Source organism: Taudactylus pleione, unplaced genomic scaffold (genome assembly GCF_031769625.1).
Source record: "Taudactylus pleione unplaced genomic scaffold, aTauple2 ptg000690l, whole genome shotgun sequence".
Classification (NCBI taxonomy): domain Eukaryota; kingdom Metazoa; phylum Chordata; class Amphibia; order Anura; family Myobatrachidae; genus Taudactylus; species Taudactylus pleione.
The window spans coordinates 2,933,835-2,957,662 of NW_028285092.1; the positions used below are offsets into that span (position 1 = coordinate 2,933,835).

Genomic DNA, 23,828 nt, shown 5'->3' on the forward strand with positions numbered 1-23,828 from the left:
ACCCGTCCGTGTACGGAGAACAGCTCTATCCTGATGAAAAATCAAAAAGGAGGAGCGACAAGAGAGTGCTGCTAAATCAGAGGCTCTGCATGCAAAAGAGATAGCAAGAATAAAAAGTGTCTTCGCTGTCAACAATTTCACATCTACAGAGTCCAGAGGTTCAAATGGGTCCCCTTGAGAACCAAAAACAAATCCCACGGTGCCACCAGTGGGACAAAGGGTGGCTGAACTCGGAGAACACCCTGTAAAAAAGTTCTAACATCCGGCAAAGAAGCAATTCCTCTTCCTAGCTAGAACCAAACTTGCAATGCAGAAACCTGTACTCTCAGGGTGGTCAGGTGGAGTACAAGGTCTAACCCAGCCTGGAGAAAAGAAAGTACTCAGGAAACCCTAAAAAATTTAGGGTCATATTCTCTGTGGGAACACCACTGACCAAAAAGAATGCCAAACTCTGTAATAGAAGCGGGAAAAGGAAGGTTTTCGTGCCCTAAGCATCGTTTGAATTACAGAGCTGGAGAAACCTTTGGCTCTTAAGATGGAAGACTCAAGAGCCCCTCCGTCAAAGACAGATGGGGTAAGTCCAGATGCAGGCAGGGACCCTTCGCTAATAGATCCGGCCATAGAGGAAGAGGAAACCGAGTGTCTATGGATAGCTTCCGTATTTCGGCGAACCAATGGCGTCTGGGCCAAGCAAGAGCTACTATTATCACTGTTCCGCGTTCCTGCTTGAATTTCCTGAGGACCCTTGGGAGGAGGGAAATCGGAGGAAAGAGACCTGCCAACTTGAAGTCCCATCTCGCTGCCAGTGCGTCCGCGAATGCGGCTGCGGGGTTTCAGGTCCTGGACCCATACCTGGGGACCTTGTGATTGTGATGTGAGCCCATGAGGTCTACGTTTGGTAGGCCCCATTTGTTCACCAGGAGTTGAAAAACCCCCGGGTGGAGAGCCTACTCTCCGGCATGTATATCGTGACTACTTAGGAAGTCCTCTTCCCAGTTGAGGACTCCCAGGAGGACTATTGCAGACATAGCTGGAAGTTGACGTTGTGCCCAGATCAGAATGTTTGTCACTTCCCTAATGGCTGCGTGACTTCGCATGCCTCCTTGATGATTGAGATAGGATACTGTGGTCACGTTGTCGGACAGGATCTGGACCGGCCTGCCCTGGAGCAGGTCCTGTGCCATGATAAGTGGTTTGTATACTGCTCGAAGCTCCAGAATGTTTAGGGGCAGGTGACTTTCCTGATTTGTCCATCTTCCCTGAAAGGTGTGATGACCTGTCACTGCCCCCATCTGCGAAGACTGGCGTCTGTGGTGAGGAGCACCCAATTTGGAATCCAGAATGAGCAACTTTCTTTTTGTAGCCACCACGAGAGAGAGACGAACCTCCAGAGTGAGAAGGATGCTCTGGGACGGTATTAGATGATACTGTCCATTACAGTGGGAGAGAAACAATTGCTGCAGAGGCCTGGAGTGGAATTGAGCATATTCCACCATGTCGAAGGTGGATACCATTTATCCCAAGACCTGCATCGCTAATAGAATGGATACCCTTCAATTGTGTAGCAATTTGCGTACTCGCAATGATAGGGACGCAAACTTGTCCTCTGACAGGAAACACACTTTGTGCCTGAAAATCCAGAAGTGCCCCCAGATGTATCATCCGCTGTATTTGAGAAAGAAGATTTCTTCCAATTGATTATCCAACCATGCGTCTGTAGGCTGGCAATTGTCAGTTGGAGACAGTGTTGTAGAACAGCGAAAGATTGTGCCAATATCAAAAGGTCATCCAAGTATGGCAATATTCAGATTCCCTGATGCCTGAGGTAGGCCGTCATCACTGCCATAATTTTGGTGAAGACCCGAGGGACCTTTGATAGACCAAAGGGCAGTGCCTGAAATTGGTAATGTTGTTGCAGGACAGGAAACCGTAAAAATTGTTGGTGGGATAGTGTAATAGGCACATGTAGGTATGCATCCTGAATGTCCAGGGAAGCCATAAAATCCCCAGGTTCCATTACCAAAATAATTGATAGGAGAGTCTCCATACGGAACTTGGGTACACGAGTAAACTTATTGAGGGTTTTCAGATTTAGAATAGGGCAATGAGACCCATTTGGTTTCCGAACCAAAAATAGATTGGAATAATAACCCTTTCCTTGTTGAACTACAGAAACTGGAATTATCACTACTGCCTGCAGCAGGGAGTAAATGGCCACCTGGAGGGCCAAGGCAAAAAAACTTCAGGGGAGGATGCCTCCAGAAAGTTAGAGCATACCCCCCTGAGAGACCACTTCTGGGGACCCAGGCATCTGTTGTTGTTTGATGCCAGTAGTCTGCAAATTGAAGAAGTCTGCCTTCCACCCTGGGATCCCCCAGGAGGAGGCCCGTCCCATCAGACAAAGGATTAGTTGTCCAGCTTAGAAGCTGGAAGTCTGGCCGGCCAGGACCTCTTAGTTTGCTGCTTGATGGTCCTGCTCATCCCTGAGGAAGAAAGGACCGAAAAGACTGCATAGACTTTAATGTAGCTGTTGATGGCAGACTTTCAGATTATAAAGCTGCCAGAGTAGCCACAATCTTATCGAACTCTGCCCCAAAAAGAATATTTCCAAAAAAAGATAAGGATTCCAGAGCCTTCTTTGACAACGTATCTGCTTTCCAGAACCTCTACAAGCCACAACCGAGGCTTTAGATGCTTTAGAAGCTAGGAGCCCCACATCTATTGCAGCTTCTCCCAAATAGGAGGCTCATCCTATATATTTAGGATTGATTTTACTACCCTCACCAAAGAAGGGACATCCACTGTAGAAGGATGGTCCTCCTCTCCCGAGATAGACCCTGGAGAAGAACCCGGCGCATCATCAGATTCCTTCGATGATACGTCTGAATCTACACGCTGAACAGACTTCTAAAAAGATAACGTCCGTTTAGGCGCCTTAGTGACTACCTGTCTGTTTGCAACAGCCGACTGAGCCATATTCTGACTTGAGTGGGCATAAACATCATCCAGGAAGGATGTATAGGGGGCAAACATAGCATGCTGAAACTGCTGTGGGTATCCCATAATAGGAGACTGCGTGGGAGTAGCCAAATGATCCACTAGCTGCTTCATCACCTGAGACAAGGAGGATACCCAAGATGCCTCCTGTACTGGTAAGACTGGTCTGGTGAGGTGGTTCTTTAAAACAGACCACACACAAACCATCCTGTAAAAAGTCCTGAGGGGACAAACCCACCAAACAGGATTTACATGAAACCAGCACAGGGGCATCCCTGGTAACAATGCAATGTAATGTGACAGCCTTCACAAATAACTAGTAAAAGTACAAAGGATAACCCCCACTCACCTGTAACAGAGGGATGAGGAGAAAAAAACAGTGATAGTTATAACTGACAGTCTAAGGATACTGCCTTTGAACCTCTATATACCCCTACCTATACCTTCTAATATCCTTCCTATAACCTCTAAGGATGACGCTAATTTGCGTACGCAGTCATCCAGTTAATAAAGACTCCAGACTTAGAACATGTGGTTCCAAAGCACAAAGTATTATTCAAATAAAAGTACAGCAGTTACACGCTATGATCCTCATATAATCTTAGCGCAAAGAGATTATACAGACCCAAGTACAATTATAGATACGCAGCGCTCTCTGGTCCAGATGTTAGGCATCAGCAAGAAACCCCTCGTCAATCAGCATTCAGCACAAAGACTAGGAACCCAGGGTCAGAGTACATATTTATACCCCCCAGAAATAAACAACACAATAGAGAAGTTTGTTGCTAATACCATTGGTCCCAACGGAGAGGGCATATGTTACAAGGCATTTAACAGGTTGATTCAAATAGACACAACCCAGCCTCTATCAACTGGGGGTCTCTGGTTTCCAGCCCCATACAACATCCTAACAGTTGTTCAAATCATGTACATTTTGTTGCTTGAAGTCTCTGCGGTCCATAAGTTGAGAATGCATGATGCGATCTCCACACCGATGGTACCGGAATACTGTTGAGTATGCATCAGTACAATTCCAAACATGGCTTACTTATCAGGTATAAAACCTTAGTTACGAAACAACCTTTATTTCATAGCATTTATGCTAAATGAACAAACTTAAATCTTATACTTTAAAGCTTATTAAACCTTTTATGTGAATATGTAATGTGTAAGTATGCGGGGTGTGATGTAAAGACGCTAGTTAACTTGGGGCAGATGCGTGCACATGAAGCTAATAAACAGCGTTTTCATACAGGATCTTATGCATTCGCTAATATGCGATTAGTTACCAGCGCAATTGTGCGTATGAGAAATGGTGCACTTAAATCTCACTTAAACTAAGTGAACACCTAGCAGTGTGGAATGCTGAGCATTATAGTTCCACACGCCCCCCCCCCCCCTTCCCAGGCTCAAAAGCACAGTCCTTTGTTCTCCCAGGTTCTTGTGTAAATGCAAATTAGCACAGCTACAGGACCCAAACCTCAGATAACACTCTTGGCTTTGAAGGTATTTTATTGCAGGAAGCCTGCTAATGTAAGGTGCTACAAACAACCCTCTTGCTGTATTCGAGCAGGGCCACCTGGAGTGAGAGCAGACATTATGTCCAGGAAGTTTGTCTACACAAGCTAGTTGTCACGTGGCCATTTGCTCTGTTTAGCTAATGCAGTCCAATTTTGGCATACTGTAAAGCCATTTCTGAAATATATCCTTTAGGGGAATTATAATAATATACACTTTATCCAGAGAACCAAACTACGTAAGAGTCATGGAATGGGCTTTTGGTGAATCGCCGTAATTTATGACGATGGTCACAGATGCAATCGCATGATGCTAATAGTAATATCGCCACATGTACTAAAGTGTGAGTTTATCTAAAATGGCACTTAGGCGGCCATTCGCAAAATGGCGTCTTGCGATCTCATTTCAAAGATGGCGTCTTGGGGACAGTCGCAAGATGGTGTCGCTGCGATTCAATTTTAAACTGATCTTGTCTCAGCCAATAATCCAGCTTCGACAGTCCACCCTTTGATAGCGAACAACATGCTATCACAATCGGATTTTAAAAAATAATTTAGGCTTACATATATATACTATTTAGTGTTATTATGGGATGGTACAAGGTTGTACTTAATCCATCAATAATGTGTCTCTGAGTGGGGACATAAAAATACTATTATGCGCACACCGCGGATCTTGGAAGATCATGTGAAAGGTGTGGGGATACACCAGTCCTATAAAGGCAGTCTTGAAAGGGAATTGAGACTTTACATTATCTGAGGTGTTTTTAAAAATAAAATTTCAATAATACATTCTATGCATGTCTAAATATAATACATTAAATTATGGTATTTCCTAGTTCAGGGTTGTAATGCAGTTCTGTATTTACCTCGGTATTCATACTGACCACCATCATAATTTTGTTTATTCGTTTTACTCTATTTTTACATTTTCCACACTTCAACACAATAGGAACACACCGGACACATATGCCAATTATTATGATGACAGTATAAGGATTAAGAATTTGCCTATACTGGCGATCATTTCCTGGACCCATTCCCCTAGACCTGAGAACCATTTCACTGGGTTCAGTCATGACACCCATCCTTCTATCTTCTCCCTTACTTCAGCCACTGAAGTGTTACGGTTCTTTCGAAACTCCCATTTTAGCTGTAGAATTTCATCCATCTTCCGGTCTATCACCTCCTTGGGGTCGCTGGTATCATTTTTGACAGAGGTGCAACATTTTACTCCAAATTGGGTGGCCAACGTTACACAATACCCTCCAGTAACAGCAGTTAAATAATTTAACACTAACCTGTGTTGTACCAGTTCTTTCTTGTACGCTTGCAATTCTCTACCTGTATACCTGAAGGTGTCATCATACATCTCGGTGATATTATCTATCAATTTAGCAAGTTCCTGAATATATCTAAAGTTTAATGCACCCCGAGCGATCCTGGTGGGATCCAATACGACTAAAACTTGAAAGCCAGTTGTCTCACCAATTAACTGAGTGGCTTTGTGCACGTCACCAGGTATCATATTTCATTTGCCTCTGTGTTCATATTGTGTGTGAAGTGTGGTGACGGTGTTTTGGCCCTCATTCAGAGCCGTACGCTCTGAACAGAGCGCACGCTCTGAATGAGGGCCGTCCTCCATAATTATGGAGCGTCCTCCTGGACGCTCGTATAGCTGTGGGTCACCACCCACAGCCTATACGAGCGTGCAGTTTGATGGCCGCGATGGTCTTGACCATCGCCACTGCGAGCCGGAGCCTGCGGTTGAGTTTTTCAACCGCAAGACCCGGAGTGATTTTGGCTCTATCAGAGCCAAAATCACTCGGCTTCAGACGGTAGGCGTTCCCTTGGGGCATGCTGTCAATCAACATCGACAGCATGCCCCCTTTGATCAGACACAACGAGCGAAGGAAAGTCCTTCGCTCGTCGCGTCTGGCGCATGCGCACGACGGAGCTCCCGCCGTCAAGCGCATGAGCAGTGCACAACATCGACCCACTTGCGAGCGGACAGCCGCTTGCGAGTGGGTCTGAATCAGGCCCTTTATGTATACCAAGCACTTCAACATGTGTGAGGGTCATAACTTCTGGGACTACTCTTCCCAGGTAACACAAACCTTCGGAACTTGGGGAGAGCCACTTATACGCTTTTCTTCCACATATAAAATATACATTATCAGGGAGAACATAAGGAATGGCATGCATCATTATCATTAAGCACATTTCCCTTGCAAACAATCCTATTTCGGGGTCTTCCATCTGGTACATCCAAGTTTCTGGCTGTATTATTTTAGCACAATAACCATCTGGCACCTTACAAACAATTTCTTTAGTGGAACTCAATGTATACCGATACCTAAACTGTTTCCCACTAGATTTAATTGAGCGTAACAGATCATGGCTTATGGACTCATTATCAACTCTTTGTGAGAAGGTCATCGTCTGATTATTCCCCGTCACTTCCCAACTCCCGGGTTTATTGGAGTTGGTTATGTTCAAAGACAAAAGTGATCTATCTACTTGGAATTGATATAGTTTGAAATGAGGTGGTTTGGATGAGAGAAATTTTCCATCCAATGTGTTCTCTTTTTGTAATTCTAAAATTTCCATGATATTCAGCGGAAATGGCACCAACGCTACATTATGCTGTCCCTGTGGCACATGTGAACACACCCAGCAAACAGTTTAATTTAAGACTTTGCCTACCATGCTATGATAATCCACTAAAGGATACCCACCCCAGTACGGGTTATATTTAGGTTGACACCGTTGCATACAGTTCTCATCAACTAGGGACCCACAAAGCTCACAAACACAGGAATCTTCAGACGATAAACCACCACACCGTCCCCGAGTATCCGGAATGACAGCTCTCTTAACAATAACAGTACTAAGATTGGTCAGACACTCCCCTGATTGGCATTGCACTCCTCCTGACTCCACTCCATCAGCACTGCCATCAGCTCCCATTTCCTCAGTCGGTCTCCCATCACAGAAACTGGATATTCCCGAACCGACCAGGATAGTGAACACTCTAAAAGAGAATACAGCAGGCCCGTCCATTGTCACAAGACCTGCAAATTTCTCTTAGTTCAGGTATCTCACTACGACCTTTTCAATCCTCCTGGAACAAGCTCGCGAGCGACAGGTCCACGCAATCAGCCTGGTCTCCGACTTGTTACTCCACCGGTTGATTGACCTTTTTGCAGTGAGTGGAATGGACCCAGGTATCTCTATCAGCCACCTTCAAAGATGTAGTACTTGTCAGCAGCACCTGGTACGGACCTTCCCACCGATCAGTCAAACAACCTGAACGCAAGAAATTTCTGATCATAACATATTCTCCTGGTTCAACATCATGAGTTAGTTTCAGGCATATCATTAGACAACAATTTCAGTTTCTGCTGCTGTTGCTTTAACTGCTTACTCATTGATTTAAGATACTTTACAGTTACCTCGTTGTTACCCTTCAAGTCTTCCTGTGGACTTATAATCAAATGAGGTTGTCTACCGAACAGTATTTCAAATGGGGACAGATTTAGAGGGGGGTCTAGGAGTGGTCCTTATGCTATGTAGGACCAAAGGTAACGCTTCTGGCCATCCTAGTCCAGTCTCTGCCATAATTTTACATAATTTATTTTTAATAGTCCCGTTCATCCTCTCTACCTTGGCACTGGCTTGCGGTCGGTAGGGGGTGTGAAGTCGGCTATTAATACCCATCAGCTTACACATATTTTGAAAAACATCACCTGTGAAATGAGTACCCCTGTCACTCTCAATGATTTTAGGGATACCGAACCTGCATACAAATTCCTGAACTATTTTCTTGGCAGTAAACGCAGCAGTATTAGTGGCCGCTGGGTAGGTCTCAATCCAACTAGAAAATACATCAGTGCACACTAATACATACTTAAGATTCCTGCAGGGTGGTAATTGGATGAAATCAATTTGTATCACCTGGAAAGGTCCATCAGTCGGTGGAATGTGGGACGGTTCGGTAGGGATCGCTTTCCCTATGTTCTTCCTCAAGCAGGTCAGACAGGACATTGCTATCTTTTCTGCTTGTGAAGAAAAACCTGGTGCGCACTAGTATGCGCTCACCAATTTGCACATACCTTGTTTTCCCAGATGAGTCAGACCGTGTGCTGCCTCAGCTAGGCTGGGGTAATATGCCTTGGGGGCTACTGGTTTACCTTGTCCGTCCCTCCAGAGCCCAGAGGACTCTTGCCCACATCCCTTGGACTTCCAAATGTACTTTTCCTGAATTGAACACAAATTTTGCATCTCAATTAATTTCAGCATATCAATTGTTTGGAAAGACAATTTTTTCAGTGGGAGAAAACATTTTTAACCCTGCTGCCCATTTTGCAGCTTCATCGGCTCTGTTGTTGCCCAGTGACACCGGATCATCCTCACATGTATGGGCTTTACATTTAATTACTGCCACCGCTTTGGGCAGTTGGATTGCTTCTAAAAGATGTTTTATGTGTCGGGAATGTGCAACTGGTGTGCCTGCTGCTATCATAACATTTCTCAGACGCCATAGAGCCCCAAAATCGTGCACCACCCCGAACGCGTACCTCGAGTCAGTGTAAATGTTAGCAGATTTGCCTGCTGCCAGTTCACACGCTCTAGTTAGTGCTACTAACTCTGCCACCTGGGCTGAGAGTGAGGAGGACAAAGAGGTTTAGCTTCTATGATGTCTGTGTCATTTACAACAGCATAACCTGTACATAATTCACCTGTGTCTGTTTGTCTATGACAACTCCCGTCCGTATAAAAAGTCACATCCACATTCTATAAAGGTGTGTCGTGTATGTCAGGTCTAGCAGTAAAGGTCTGATTCAGATATTCCATACAATCGTGCGTATCATTATGTCCGCTGAACTCACCCCCCGCCAGCAACTCGCCTCCTTCCACCCTTTGTACATCATGTTGTACATATGGTAGATACGTTGCTGGATTCAGCGTGCCGCAACGTTTAACAGTGATGTTTGCGTGTGCGATTAGAGCTAGTTCCCATTTGGTAAACATAGCCGAAGAGACGTGTCTGGTTTGAGCTGAGTTCAACAGAGCAGATACAGCATGGGGAGTGTAGACAATCATATCATGACCCAACACTACGTCCTCTTTTACTCACCAATAAAGCGGTAGCTGCTACACTTCTCAAACAAGTGGGGAGTGATCTTGCCACAGTGTCCAATTTGGCACTGTAGTATGCTCCGGGCCTACTGGCATCACCATGTTTTTGAGTAAGGACACCTGCAGCACAACCATCGGCTTCCGTACATACAAATCAAAAGGTTTTTCATAATCAGGTATTCCCAATGCAGGAGCTTTTGTCAGACTATCCCTAACATTAAGAAAGCCTGCTCTGTTTCCTTTGTGTCTATGACACAATCGGGCTTTGAGTAAGAGACGAATTCCTGTAAAGGCAAGGCCAAAATAGAAAAACCTGGGATCCACATTCTACAGTATCCACACATTCCCAAGAAGGTACGAATTTGCTGTTGATTCTGCGGCAGTGTCATGTTCTGTATGGCCTGGATTCTATCATTTGTAAACCCCTGGGTTAGGCAGTGTCCCAAAAATTTTACTCTGGATTGGCACGGCTGTAGTTTGTCCTTAGCCACCTTGTGTCCTGTATGCGAGAGATGAAGCAACAAAAGTTTAGTATCATTCAAAGATGACATAAACGAGTCAGAACATACCAATAAATCGTTCACATATTGAATTAGAACAGATCCATTGGCAGGTTGAAAAGCTTGTAAACAGTCATGCAATGCCTGGGAGAAGATACTGGGGCTGTCTATGAAACCTAGGGGTAACCGTGTCCATGTGTATTGTACACCTCTGTATATAAATGCAAAAAGATACTGACAGTCAGAGTGGAGAGGCACAGAGAAGAAAGCAGAACAGAGGTCAATGACAGTGAAATGGGTTGCATTTGGTGGGATCTGCATCAGGATGACAGCTGGATTTGGCACTACAGGGAATTGGCTCTCTACTACCTTATTAACACCTCTAAGGTCTTGTACCAGCCTCTAACCCCTCCCACCACTCTTCTTCACCGGGAAGATGGAACTGTTGGCTACACTAGCTGTACGAACTAAAATTCCCTGTTGCAATAATCGCTCAATTATTGGAAAAAAACCCTAATTCTGCCTCCTGTTTTAGTGGGTACTGGGGAATTTTTGGAGCTTGCCTACCGCTTTTTAAATTTACCATTACAGGGCTTACGTTTGCCATTAAACCAGTGTCCTGTCCATCCTTAGTCCAAAGGGAATCTGGAATTTGGGACAACATTTCATCTACCTGAGATGGATTTTCATTTAAACTTGTAGAGTGATACATTTTCCTTTGGGGAGTGTCCAACATATCCCACACCTCGTGTGCAACTCTCTGGGATATCTAAAAATACACCATCAGGGGTGCAATATATAACACATCCCATCTTACATAACAAGTCTCTACCCAGCAGGTTAGTAGGAGCCGCAGCAGCCAGAAGAAAAGAATGTCTGGTATGCAACGGCCCAATAGTAACCTCTGTGGACTTTGTTAAAGGATAATGTTCCACTTTACCTGTTACACCCATTGTTGGTACTGTATCGTTGGTCACCTGTAAATTAACGGGAGATTTTATCACTGACCTGGTCGCCCCTGTGTCTACAAGAAAAGGATATTCAGTACAGCTACATCAACCATCATGACCGGTTCTTCCCTAGTACTTCCCGTTAACCTGACTATCTGTAGACTACAGGTATGACCTGACCCCTAGCATTGGCTACCATTCTCCAATAAAGCATTTACAGCCACAATTGGAGCTGGTGCCTGCTGGACATTTGCTGGTCTCTGTGCATATCACTTATGGGGATGTCCAGGTCTTCCCTTATTTGGGGTTCCTACTCTTTTTACTGTACAGTTTCTACTTAAGTGTCCTGTTTGTTTACAATTAAAATATGTTCGTGGATCGGGTGAAGACACGTGTTGTTGTGAGGTTTGAGCAGAGGGTAAAGGTGGTGGATATGGGTAAGGATAGGGAGGGTAAGGGTATTGTGGGGGATATGAGTTTTGTGAGTAGTATGGGACCTGTGGTTGTATAGGGTTTGTGGAATAGAGCTGTTTGTTGTCGCATGGGGTTAGTGAGGGCATATAACTGTTCAGTTGTAAGTGTGTGTGCAGATTCCAGTGTGTCTGTTGGCTGTGATGTTACCGTCATTCCTTCCAGAGCTTGTATACTGACAGCCATTAGTTTTTCGCTCTGGGTTTCTCTCTTCTTTGAGATGTTTTTATCATGTTCTATGGCAGATTCTAAGAGGGTATCTATTGTGACTCCCCTCCAGCCAGGTTGTGAGGTCTAAACCTGAGTCTTTAAATTCTCTTTCAGACCGTCCATGAGTACCGTGACTATCATTCCCCTGTGGTGAGTGCTATCTTTAATATCTTCTAACCCAGTGTACTGGGTGATAGCCTGCAGAGCCCAGTCGCAATAATCTTCTGCAGATTCACTCTCCTTTTGCTTAATGGTGAAAAATTTGTTCCAGTTAACTACTACCGGAAAATATATACCCAATTGAGTTACAATGCGGGAAATGTTTACTGTTAAGGGAACGTCATCATCCAATACACAATCCGTGATAAATTTTGGCACGTCGGTATTGCATGGCAGACAGGCCCTTAACACCACACGCCAATCTTTATTAGTTGGCTCATGAGAACTACCCAAATTTCTCAAAAATCTTTGACATTTGGCTAGTTCCTTTTTGGGATCGGGGAAATCATTTATGATGGAATTTCGTTCTGCTCTTGTCCAGGGACAATGCATTACTACTTCCTTCGTGGGCACTACAACGTTAGCATCTGCATTTCCAACGGTTACTGTCCCGAATGGGATGCAGATCGGCAGCGCTGCTACCTTTGACCTTGTTACCTGGCTGGGGGTTTAATCTGTTCCTGCTACGTATGGTATTAACTTCCTCTACGGGTGCAGAGGGTGTTAGCACTTCCCTTACTGTTACTAATAGAGATGACGGCACCACTCGTGATTGTGGTGATGCAGCATCTATCATCTGTACAGCATGGGAAATGGCAGACATTACAATAGGCTCTTCATCCACATCATTAACATTTTCTTTATAGTTGCTTAAGAGAGGATACAAATTGCATGTTACATTTCTCTGGGTATTTTTGGTAACTGTACTTGCACCTCCATCCACATACGGCGGGGGCGATGAGCGTGAACTGCGGGCAATACTCTCCACAACGCTACCTCGCTGCACGTGCGCGCCATTTTGCGGCTCGCCCGTATTGCGATTCAGCGTCGCGGATGTATTCTCTGGCAATGCGCTCGCAACGCTAGTTTGCGTTGCTTGCGCATTTTTAAGCCACGCATCCCCTTCATGCTGCCACAACTTTAAGCTTTCATAATATTTGTCCTTTATCTCCCGGGAGCGCATCAGACTGATGTGATCCCGGACATTATCTAGTACATTTTTATCAAAACTACCAATTCTGGGAAACGGTCTAACACTCTTCATCGTCATTTTAAACCATACATCACAATACCTTATCGCATAAGTACCGTACTTAGTATGCATAATACGACGGGCCGATCCAAACGGCGCTTCCATTAGCAGCACATCATTGTCTAACATCTCTATTGTTTGCATGGCCCCCATTCTGAGACAACTCCTATGCTTTTCAATAAAGATTTAAACTGGTGAAAGACAATCAAGATACTTTCACTTACCTGTGGACGATTTGAACAGCAGCGCCCACACACCTGGATAAGATTTGAAAAAGGCAACTTCCACACCCGGATAAGATTTAGTAAGGCAACTTCCACACCTATGGAAGTTTAAGTAGGCTACTTCCACGCACCTCTCTACAACAAAGACAACATGTACACCTGCTACTGTGTATAGAACGGTAAGCTGCTTACCGAGCGACTAGCACTTAGCCCTTAAAGGTCATACGGGACCTCTAACTGTAAGGAACAAGTTACCCATACCAACAAATACTCACTGTTACACACTTTTTCCCGCGCAGAAAAATACACGTTAACCCAGATATTGATAACAATTGAAAAATGTAAACCTCAACGGCTTTATTTAAACACGTGGCAGCACAACCGGAAGTACGTATACGCTATTGTGCTACCAGTCACATACACAATAATGCGACTACCACACAACCGTATGACAACTTTTTAGCTGCGTACGCAAAAGTGCATCTTTACTGTGCGCAAAACTGCGACTCAGCCGCGTGCTCAAAACTGCGGCACCCCTTTAAACGTTAGGTTCTATCAACAAAGGAAAACAAACTTTTTCCTCTCTTGTCCCTGGATTCTAGTCAGCTTCCATGGCTCACACGAAAACGGATAGCGATCTTTCAGCACAAAGCGGTTGCAGGTAAACCCTGCATGTGGCCACTCCACCCTTTGCTGAGATATCGATAACCTTATGTGCCGTGTGAGTAGGTAAGTGACTTCACTATGATCCCCCAACTAAGGATACTGCCTTTGAACCTCTATATACACCTGCCTATACCTTCTAATATCCTTCCTATAAACCTCTAAGGATGACGCAAATTTGCGTACGCAGTCATCCAGTAAATAAAGGCTCCAGACTTAGAACATGTGGTTCCAAAGCACAAAGTATTATTCAAGTAAAAGTACAGCAGTTACACGCTATGATCCTCATATAATCTTAGCGCAAAAGAGATTATACAGACCCAAGTACAATTATACATATGCAGCGCTCTCTGGTCCAGATGTTAGGCATCAGCAGGAAACCCCTGGTCAATCAGCATTCAGCACAAAAAGACTATGAACCCAGGGTCAGAGTACATATTTATACCCCCCAGAAATAAACAACACAATAGAGAAGTTTGTTGCTAATACCATTGGTCCCAACGGAGAAGGCATATGTTACAAGGCATTTAACAGGTTGATTCAAATAGACACAACCCAGCCTCTATCAACTGGTGGTCTATGGTTTCCAGCCCCATACAACATCCTAACAGTTGTTCATATCATGTACATTTTGTTGCTTGAAGTCTCTGCGGTCCATAAGTTGAGAATGCATGATGCGATCTCCACACTGATGGTACCAGAATACTGTTGAGAGAGTATACGCATCAGTACAATTCCAAACATGGCTTACTTATCACGTATAAAACCTAAGTTACGAAATAAGCTTTATTTCATAGCATTTATGCTAAATGAACAAACTTAAATCTTATACTTTAAAGCTTATTAAACCTTTTATGTGAATATGTAATGTGTAAGTATGCGGGGTGTGATGTAAAGACGCTAGTTAACTTGGGGCAGATGCGTGCGCATGAAGCTAATAAACAGCGTTTTCATACAGGATCTTATGCATTCGCTAATATGCGATTAGTTACCAGCGCAATTCTGCGTAGTAATGCGTGTATGATAAATGGTGCACTTAAATCTCACTTAAACTAAGTGAACACCTAGCAGTGTGGAATGCTGAGCATTATAGTTCCACACGCCCCCCCCTCTCTCAGCAGCCCCCACCCTTCCCAGGCTCAAAAGCAGTCCTTTGTTCTCCCAGGTTCTTGTGTAAATGCAAATTAGCACAGCTACAAGACCCAAACCTCAGATAACACTCTTGGCTTTGAAGGTATTTTATTGCAGGAAGCCTGCTAATGTAAGGTGCTACAAACAACCCTCTTGCTGTATTCGAGCAGGGCCACCTGAGGTGAGAGCAGACGTTATGTCCAGGAAGCTTGTCTACACAAGCTAGATGTCACGTGGCCATTTGCTCTGTTTAGCTAATGCAATCCAATTTTGGCATACTGTAAAGCCATTTCTGAAATATATACTTTAGGGGAATTATAATAATATACACTTTATCCAGAGCACCCAAACTACATAAAGTCATGAAATGGGCTTTTGGTGAATCGCTTTAACTTATGGCGATGGTCACAGATGCAATCGCATGATGCTAATAGTAATATCGCCACATGTACTAAAGTGTGAGTTTATCTAAAATGGCGCTTAGGCGGCCATTCACAAAATGGCGTCTTGCGATCTCATTTCCAAGATGGCGTCTTGCGGCCAGTCGCAAGATGGTGTCGCTGCGATTCAAGTTTAAACAATAATCCAGCTTCAACAAGTCAAAAATAAAAGGCAGTATCAATACATCAGCTAGCAAAAAAGTCATATACAATGCATATGTAATTCAGTTGCAATGAACCCTGAATCAACTACTCAAATGGGTAGGACATAGAGCACTATATACCTGACCATGGGGAGAGGTATACAGGAAGACTGACCCAAAACCTTCTGAGACCAAACCGCTTCAGCAGAGAACAGATAGGTGGGCTGTGAGCGTCTCATATGCACAAGGAGGGTAGGAGGAGAGACCCAGATGCGGGAAAACCTTTGAAGGATCTGCGTCTGGGTCAGGGGAGGAGCTGCCTGGGGAGAGCCTACCTCCCCATAGCTGCGTCAATCGGCCGGGTACACAGGCATCATGGCAGTAGAAGAATCTACTGCAGATCCCCGGAATCAGACGATAAGGCCCCGGTGGTCTAGTAAAGGAGCAGAATTCCTCGGGCCCTCACTGCAGTGGCTTCCGGTGCGTCTCCAGCGCTGGAAGCAAGGACTGCCGCAAGCACTTCCCCGGACATCTCCATGCGTCCGGTTGCAGTCCAGGCCCCGGCGTCGCTGCTAGCAAGCTCTGCCGTGACCCGCTGAAATCACCAGAGACGTTACTGGTTTTGCAGTCCGGCAGATTGTCCAGCATGCCCGATCCGATGAGATATTTAGGAGTTAAAATGTCTGCCACAACGGGCAGTGTATGTCCAGGCACGGCCGACTGACAGACATTTCCTGTGTTCCTTCCCATGGAAGGAACAGAGAAATGTCTCCTCCCCCAGGGGAGGAGCGCAGATGTCGGGGCTAATACACTGAGATATCTCACAGTGTATGCCATGGACATCTGCGGGCTGGCAGGCTGCCAGATAAAATGTCTGTCAGGCATTTTATTTGGACATGTATGCCCAGCTTAAGTCAGAATCATCTTTAACAGATTACATACACTCTATCATTTAGCCCATACTATGACTGCCATGGAAGAGTCTAACCTAGAAAAACTACTTTGCTGCTTTTTTAGATTCTGCCACTTCTCCAGCACCATTTTCTTTATTATATTATGAACTGTAAACAACCTACTTTTCCTAATGTGATTTTCAAACGCAAGATCCAGTTATGTTCCTTGTTATGATTCGTCTTTGTAATTCATAGTTTTGTAAATATTTATTTTTTTAGCAAACGCTCAACTAGATCGAAGTTAAAGAATCTTTATTCTTAATGAACCTCACCAGACTTTTCACTAGACAATCAATTCTTCTTTTAATCCTGGCTCTGAAAAAACTGCACCATATTGTTAATCAAAGCTAGTCTGAGTACTAGACCTTTGTGAATTCTGCAAAGCAAAAAAATCTTCTTTGAAGATAATTGATTTTCTTTATCCATTTTAGAAACCATTTCATAAACTTCTACAATTAATTTATGGGCTGAACTGAAGAAGATGATTAAAAGAAAGGTGCTAGTGCTGTCAACCAAATCACTTAAGAAACATTATTGAAGGTTATATGTATAGTTATTATATGTAATATATACACAGGTATATTAATCCTCATAAAATAATTGAAAAAAATGTATCTGCACATTTATGCTGCTGTTATAAATAATGTAGTCACATTATTCGCTATATGAATTCAGGTGTAAACAACTAAAAAATAACAGCGCAATTGTGTGATATATATATTGAAAAAATAAAACTGAGCTAGAAATAAATACACATTTATTAGACATAAAAATCCTAAAATAATAAAGTCAAAATAACAAGCTAAAACACTAGTTGCATGAACATAGAGGGTTAAAATCACATGCATAAAACTTTTTATATACAAGTCCTGAATGCAGTGGCGTAACTAGGGCAGGGCCACCGACCATGATACAGGCCCATCCTAGTTAACCAGTGCAGTGCATTCCACACTACAAATTTATACACACATCAGCGCTGGTGGCAATGTGTGCGTTTCAGCAGCCAATGAGAGTCAGGCAGACTCTCACTGCCTGTTGGACCCACTGCCAGAGCCGGGCTGGAGCTCACTCATGAGCTCCGCCTTCCGGCTCCTGTAGTGGGTGATGGGAGAGACGTCATGACGTGTCTGCCATAGGACCAAGCGGGAGAACAGAGAAGGAGGCGCAGACAGCTGCAGACGCGGCAGGAGCAGGTATTCAGGTAAGGTTATTTTTTCTGTTTTGTGTGTGTATGTCTTTGTGTGATCACTACCGGAGGCCTGCATAAGGGGGATCACTGTGTAAGGGGCACAAGTGGGGGCCTGCGTAAGGGGGATCACTACGGGGGCACTGGGCACTAATGGGGGCCTGTATAAGAGGGATCACTACTGGGGGGGCCACTGTGTAAGGGGCACTAATGGGGGCCTGCATAAGGGGGACTACTACGGGGGCATTGCATACAGGGGGTACTGTATAAGGGACACTACTGGGGACCTGCATAAGGGGGACCACTACTGGGGGCACTGCATAGGGGGACTGTATAAGGTGGGAATGTAATGGAAAGGAATGTTTCCAGAGTGACGAGAAGGGGTGTGTAATATTGACACGCCACATTTTTCAGTGGACACACTCCTTGCATGTGGTCACGCCCATTTTTCGCCACGCTCACCTTTGACGCGCGCACATAGGGGGGAGCTACTTTTGTCAACTTACCCTGGGCTCCAAGTACCCTAGTTACACCGCTGCCTGAATGAGCTGCATATATGTGTGTTGAAATGGTCACTGTTGTGTTTACAAAATTAATTGAAGAGAGTAGTTACCGTTTCGACATGCGAAGTGCAAAGCAATAGAAGTGAAGAGATGCTAAATGGGGTAGATAATATCTCTGCAGCAGAGTGTGGCCCCTGTAGTTTTTGGTGAATTCCTCAGTGGTTGGTGAGTTTTTTCTATTAGAACTTCTGTAGAGCCAGATATAGGACTCGTGATGAAATGATCACAGCAAAATCAAGTAAAATTTCAGCTCAGGAAGATTTTCTAACTAGTTTCTCTGTGTTCCACTAGTTAGGCTATTATCCTCTTAAGCTTAAATTTCACTTAATTATCGTTACTTCCTTATCATTACTTCATTATCGTTTGCCACCTCATTTCATCACAAGAGACCTACTGTATGTCCGGCTCTACAGAAGCCCTAATACGGATTACTCACCATTCACCCAGGGATTCACCAAAAACTCTTGAGGGGCTGCACACAGCTGCAGGGATATTATCTACCCCATTTGGTATATAATTCCTTTTATTGCTTTGGACTTCACATGTGGAAATGGTAACTAGTCTCTTCAAAGAATTTCTTTGTAAAAAACACCAGTGACTTTTTCAACACATAAATATACAGCTCATTCAGGAATTGTATATAAAATAAATTATACATGTGGTCTGAAGTGAAGAAACCCCAGCATTGGGAACAATCAGGACAAAATAATAGGAAGTCCGGTCTGAATAGCAAAGGAAACCGGCTTTAAATAAAAAAACAATTGGTTCCGTATTTTATACCTAAAAGAGACAGGTAAAAGACAAGGAGGAACAAGAGGATCATGCCGTCCACTTCCCCTACTGTATATAGTGGTGTAGAAGCGGGCTGTATGATCTTTTTGGGATGTTATAACATACCGGCAGCCGTGATGCCGGCCGTCGGAATCCCAACGTCAGAAGCCTGACCTGGGACTAAAGATAGGCGTCGAAATCCCGACGACAATCTTTAGACCGGTGCCAAAATCCCAACAGCCGGCATCCCGAACGAAGGTAAGCAGTACCCTGTAAGGTGTTAGTCGCAGGGGGGGAGGGTTAGGCTATTGAGAAGAGGGGATAGGGCTAGGAACCCCCGGGAGGTGGCTAGGGTTAGGTACCCTGCAGGGAGGGTTAGGTTTATGGTGCGGGAAGGGGGGTTAGGGTAAGGCACCACCGGGGGGAGGTTAGGGTTAGGCACCAACTAATGGACGGTTAGGGGGGGGGAGAGAAGTAGGGTTAGGCTACTTCCTGCCCCTGTCAGCATCTTCATTGTTTGGGCTCCCGGCGTCAGGATATGAACAGACTATTCAGCCGCTGGGATTTCATACTCAGGCCAGGGCCGTCTCTACCTATAGGCTAAATGGGCAGTTGCCCAAGGGCCCCAGGATTCCAAGGGCCTGTGGCCGATAGCAGGGCCGTAACTAGTGTTGTGTGGCGGTGTCACGATCCGGTGCAAATGTTCCTCTGTGGAGGACGGTAAGCTGGGGGGATCGGGTGACCTGGTAAGTGACTGTACTAGGTCTCCTAGTTGCGGCCGAACACAGGTTTGGCTAGACCTGCCCAGAGGCGCGGAGTCTAACTCACTTGGTGGTTCTCTCCAGTGACCCCTCCAATTGGGATTTGGTTTTCCGCTGCAAAAAAGTGAGCAGGTCGCGGGCCTCTGGACAGGTACCTGGGAATAGCAGAAGACCGGAAACTATATTTAACGAAGCAAATGCTAGTGCACACGAGGTAAACTGGATGCTTAGATATTGGAACACTGTTAGGGATCCTAATCACAGGCTAGCATAGGAATACTGGAAAGTGTACTGAGAATCACTGATAAATCCAAGTGCTGATTGCACAGAAAAACAAGAGGCATACATTGGGAATTGCTAGATATGTTTTGAGCTGATTTGCAGAGACCAGACACAGAGCAAAGAACACAAACATATACTGGAAAGCTATAAATGTAGGTGTTGACTGCACAGACAAGACACAGAGAGAAGTGGACACAGGCACATGTAGTAATCCCAGTCGCAGGCTAGCTTGGAAACACAGAAAAATGTACAGGAACTGCAACAGATTCTGGAGCTGATAAATACAGTGAAACACAGAGGGAAGACAGGAATAAACTGGGGAAGCTAGTAATGCTGGTACTGGACAAAGTCAATTACTGGGAGAGTGCTGGGAGGTCCAGCTGTGAGCTAATTAGTACTAGCAGGTAATCTGACACCTCAGTGACACAGGGTAATAGCCACAGGAAAGCTGCAATATAATTAGCAGCACATATACAAAGACACACAAGAAAGAGACATGAAACACTGAAGTACTGTGAGAAAGCTAAAGTCTCAGACTAAGGGTTAGCATGGAAGATAATACAGGAAACTGGAAAACTGTGAGCAGGCTGAAGCAACACGCTGAAGGATTTAGCACAGAGCAACAGTGGGAGTATCACAGGCACTGGAATAACGAAGTTGAACAGCAGTTACTTGTTCCTGGAGTCAGATTTAAATACCCCTGGGTGGCTGATCACTGGATCAGAGGATCAGCTGAGTGACCACATGACTATCATTGGGAGAGACTAGTCAGGTGATATGACCCAACATGGCTGCGCCCATACCCGGCACCCCGGAAACCAGGACGCACGCATGGAAGCCCTAGCGGACCCCAGGGAGAATACTCAGTCACCACTCACCTCCACTCCCAGCGTCTGGACACCTAAGCCCAAGGACACCAGCGCAGAGGTGAGTAGCGGCCGATCCCAGGCCGCATCCTGACAGGCGGTGTCGTCGCACAGAGCAGTACATCCCTGAAGGCGGAACCGGCTGCCCACCACAATGTTCCGAAAGCAGTTTGAAAGCCAGCGCAGGCTCACTGTCTAACAATGGCTGCAGGAAAGAGGGGAGGGCCGCACTGCTGCTGTGCTGAGCGCTGTCATTCACACACACACACACTGCCACCAATGGGCTGCGGGGAAGATGGCTTTACTCCCAGTCGAGACTCCGCCCCTTCTCCTCCATGAAGCTCTGCCCCTTTTTCTCCTCTTCCCTCTATGTGCTTCTCCTGTCTAGACTCTCGTCCTCTCCTCCCCTGGAGCTCCGCAGTCTGCAGAGGGCAAGCAGCCGACTTCCTGCTCAGGTAAGTATATGGGGAGGTGTGGGGGGCATGCTGATGCAGTCTGGGGGTGGGTGTATTAATGCTATCTAGGGGCAATATTAATGGGATGGGTGTGTAATATGGGGGTATATTACAGCTATCTGGGTAGTGGGGTTGGAGCTTAGTAATAATGCATCTGATTCAGAGGGGGATGGATCTGCAGTAGCTGCTGCAACAAATTTGCAGCCACCACTGCGTCTTCATGCTAATGCCCACAAGCTGCGGCACAAATCCATCAATGTGAGCACAAAGATGCACCACTTCTAGCCAACACCCCTCCCCTCCCCCCGACACAGCCTCCACTGATAGCATCCCACCCCCGGGAGAGGATTGTTTCATAGGGGCTCCAGTGCATTGCTCTGCCCAGGGGCCTGCACTGCTGGTAAGACAGCCCTGACCCAGGCCGATCTTTTTCCTGTCTCTATCCTGAGGGAAATGTGTCACTAGCCCATATTATGGCTGCCGTGTAGGACTGAAGAAGAAATTAGCAGCAAAATGCGCAAAATGGTCTTGACAAGAGGAACAACTTAGGGAATATGAGTGAACACACAGTTCTACTATTTTGATTCAAAGTGAATTTATTCATATACCATGCATATAGGTGCCGATGTAGACCAATTCTCAAACTTAAAAAATTATATAGAAAACAATTGTGTATTGGGAATACCCACAAGTCAACTTCAAACATATGCACATACAGTAATAATGCTGGAAAATGATCTACAGCTTAACATACTCACCACACTATAGAAAGATGATCTGTTGCGGCCCACGTCCTCGGAATTGCAGTGCTCTGTAAAATGTATCTTGTCTTAGAAAAATATAATGTAGATAGCTTACAGGAATATACACAAAAATATACCAAAACATTCCTCAATGAGGATCTATGTTGTTTTTATCATCCTATGGATAAAATGTTTTTATAAAAACCAAAAGTTGAACAATTACAACAATAGTACAATACCACTAAACATAAAAAGTACAAAGACATAATGGACCAGCATGGTACAATTTAAGGATGTGTCCTCATACATCTAGCCTCAATACGCCACAAAGTACAACTTGCCTGGCGTGATACTCTGCTAGAGTCCGGCGTCTTTTTTGTCCAAAAAGACGCAATGAGATATGATACATCAAGAGATTGTGCCGATTAATTTGATATGTGATACATGTATATCTGGGTGTACCGGAGTCTGTAAACAGCACTTGGCATGGAAAAAAGCTGCGGCCACTGCATAATTATCATACTTCGCATGTTGATTGAGCGACTAAGGGCAGAATTCAATTGTTTCCAGCTCCCTTTGCGCCCGACGGAGCTATTCAATTGTTTCTCCTGTCGGGCGCGATCAGCTGCCAGCGCTCCATTTCAGCTCGCAGCCCCAGGGGGGTGCGAGCTGAAATGGGCAAGAAGTTACCTGTTTGGGCGCCCAAACGGCACTTTTCGCGATCAAACCCAGCCCTTTGGTCGGGGGAAGCCCATTTACGCGGTTAAACACAACCACTTTGGGCACGATCAGCGCAAAAAGCAGTAGCAATTGAATAGCGCCCCGCGATCTCCCGTCACTTTAAACGGGAGATCCGGACCGTGAAAACAATAGAATACCGCCCTTAATGTCACACTCAGTAGGTAGACTCAGGCTTTAACACCCAGGGCTATTTAATGTTCAATTAGCCTTCCACATTCACCTGACACAAGTTATTGGGTGTAAATGCACAGGATCCGATAACTGCACAGTTAACTGGGATTTCTCCTTCATCCACTACGGGACACTGGAGGCTTCAAGACAGTGAGGTATAGACTGTGCTAAGTGGGAGCTGGCACTTTAAATTTTTTTGAAGTGTGACTAGCTCCTCCCCATCTATACCCCCCTACAAGCCCAGTCTTAGTTTGTGCCCAAGGGGAGCAAGATGTGTATGTCGCATTCTCCTATAGTAATAGCACTGCTGCGCTGAAGATTAAGATTTTTTACATAACAGACAGGCAGCAGCTACACTGCCTGTCTGCACCGATGGAGCTGCCAGGAGGACCCGCTCACAACTGCATACAATTTACCTGGGGTCCCCGACTACTGAGACATCTGTCTCCAGTTAGACCGCATGCAGCTGCGCGCAGCGCGCATAGCAGTCCTTCCCTAGTCAGCCGCCACCAGCAGTGGGGCAGCGACTGTAAGTAGACCCTGACTCCCCGTCTAGCAGGGTAGCCAGGTTAAGCAAGAAGAGGACGGCATATACAGCAGCTGGCTGATCCGTGTAGCGGGGCAGCCATACAGCAGAGTGCGCTATATATTCAGATTAAGCGCCAAAGCGGGGATACGGAGCCTAGCTCCGGACTG

The 23,828-nt window shown here is 45.2% G+C and overlaps 1 protein-coding gene across 2 annotated transcripts in view; it reads right to left on the bottom strand.

Annotated features, from left to right (window-relative positions):
- The window catches only part of PGAP1 (post-GPI attachment to proteins inositol deacylase 1), a 707,270-nt gene that overhangs the window by 545,869 nt on the left and 137,573 nt on the right, over positions 1-23,828 (bottom strand). For both annotated transcript variants that reach the window (XM_088456228.1, XM_088456226.1), the window contains exon 6: positions 22,236-22,288. In XM_088456228.1, coding sequence (XP_088312354.1) covers positions 22,236-22,288 — 53 coding nt within the window. The remainder of the gene's footprint in view (positions 1-22,235; positions 22,289-23,828) is intronic.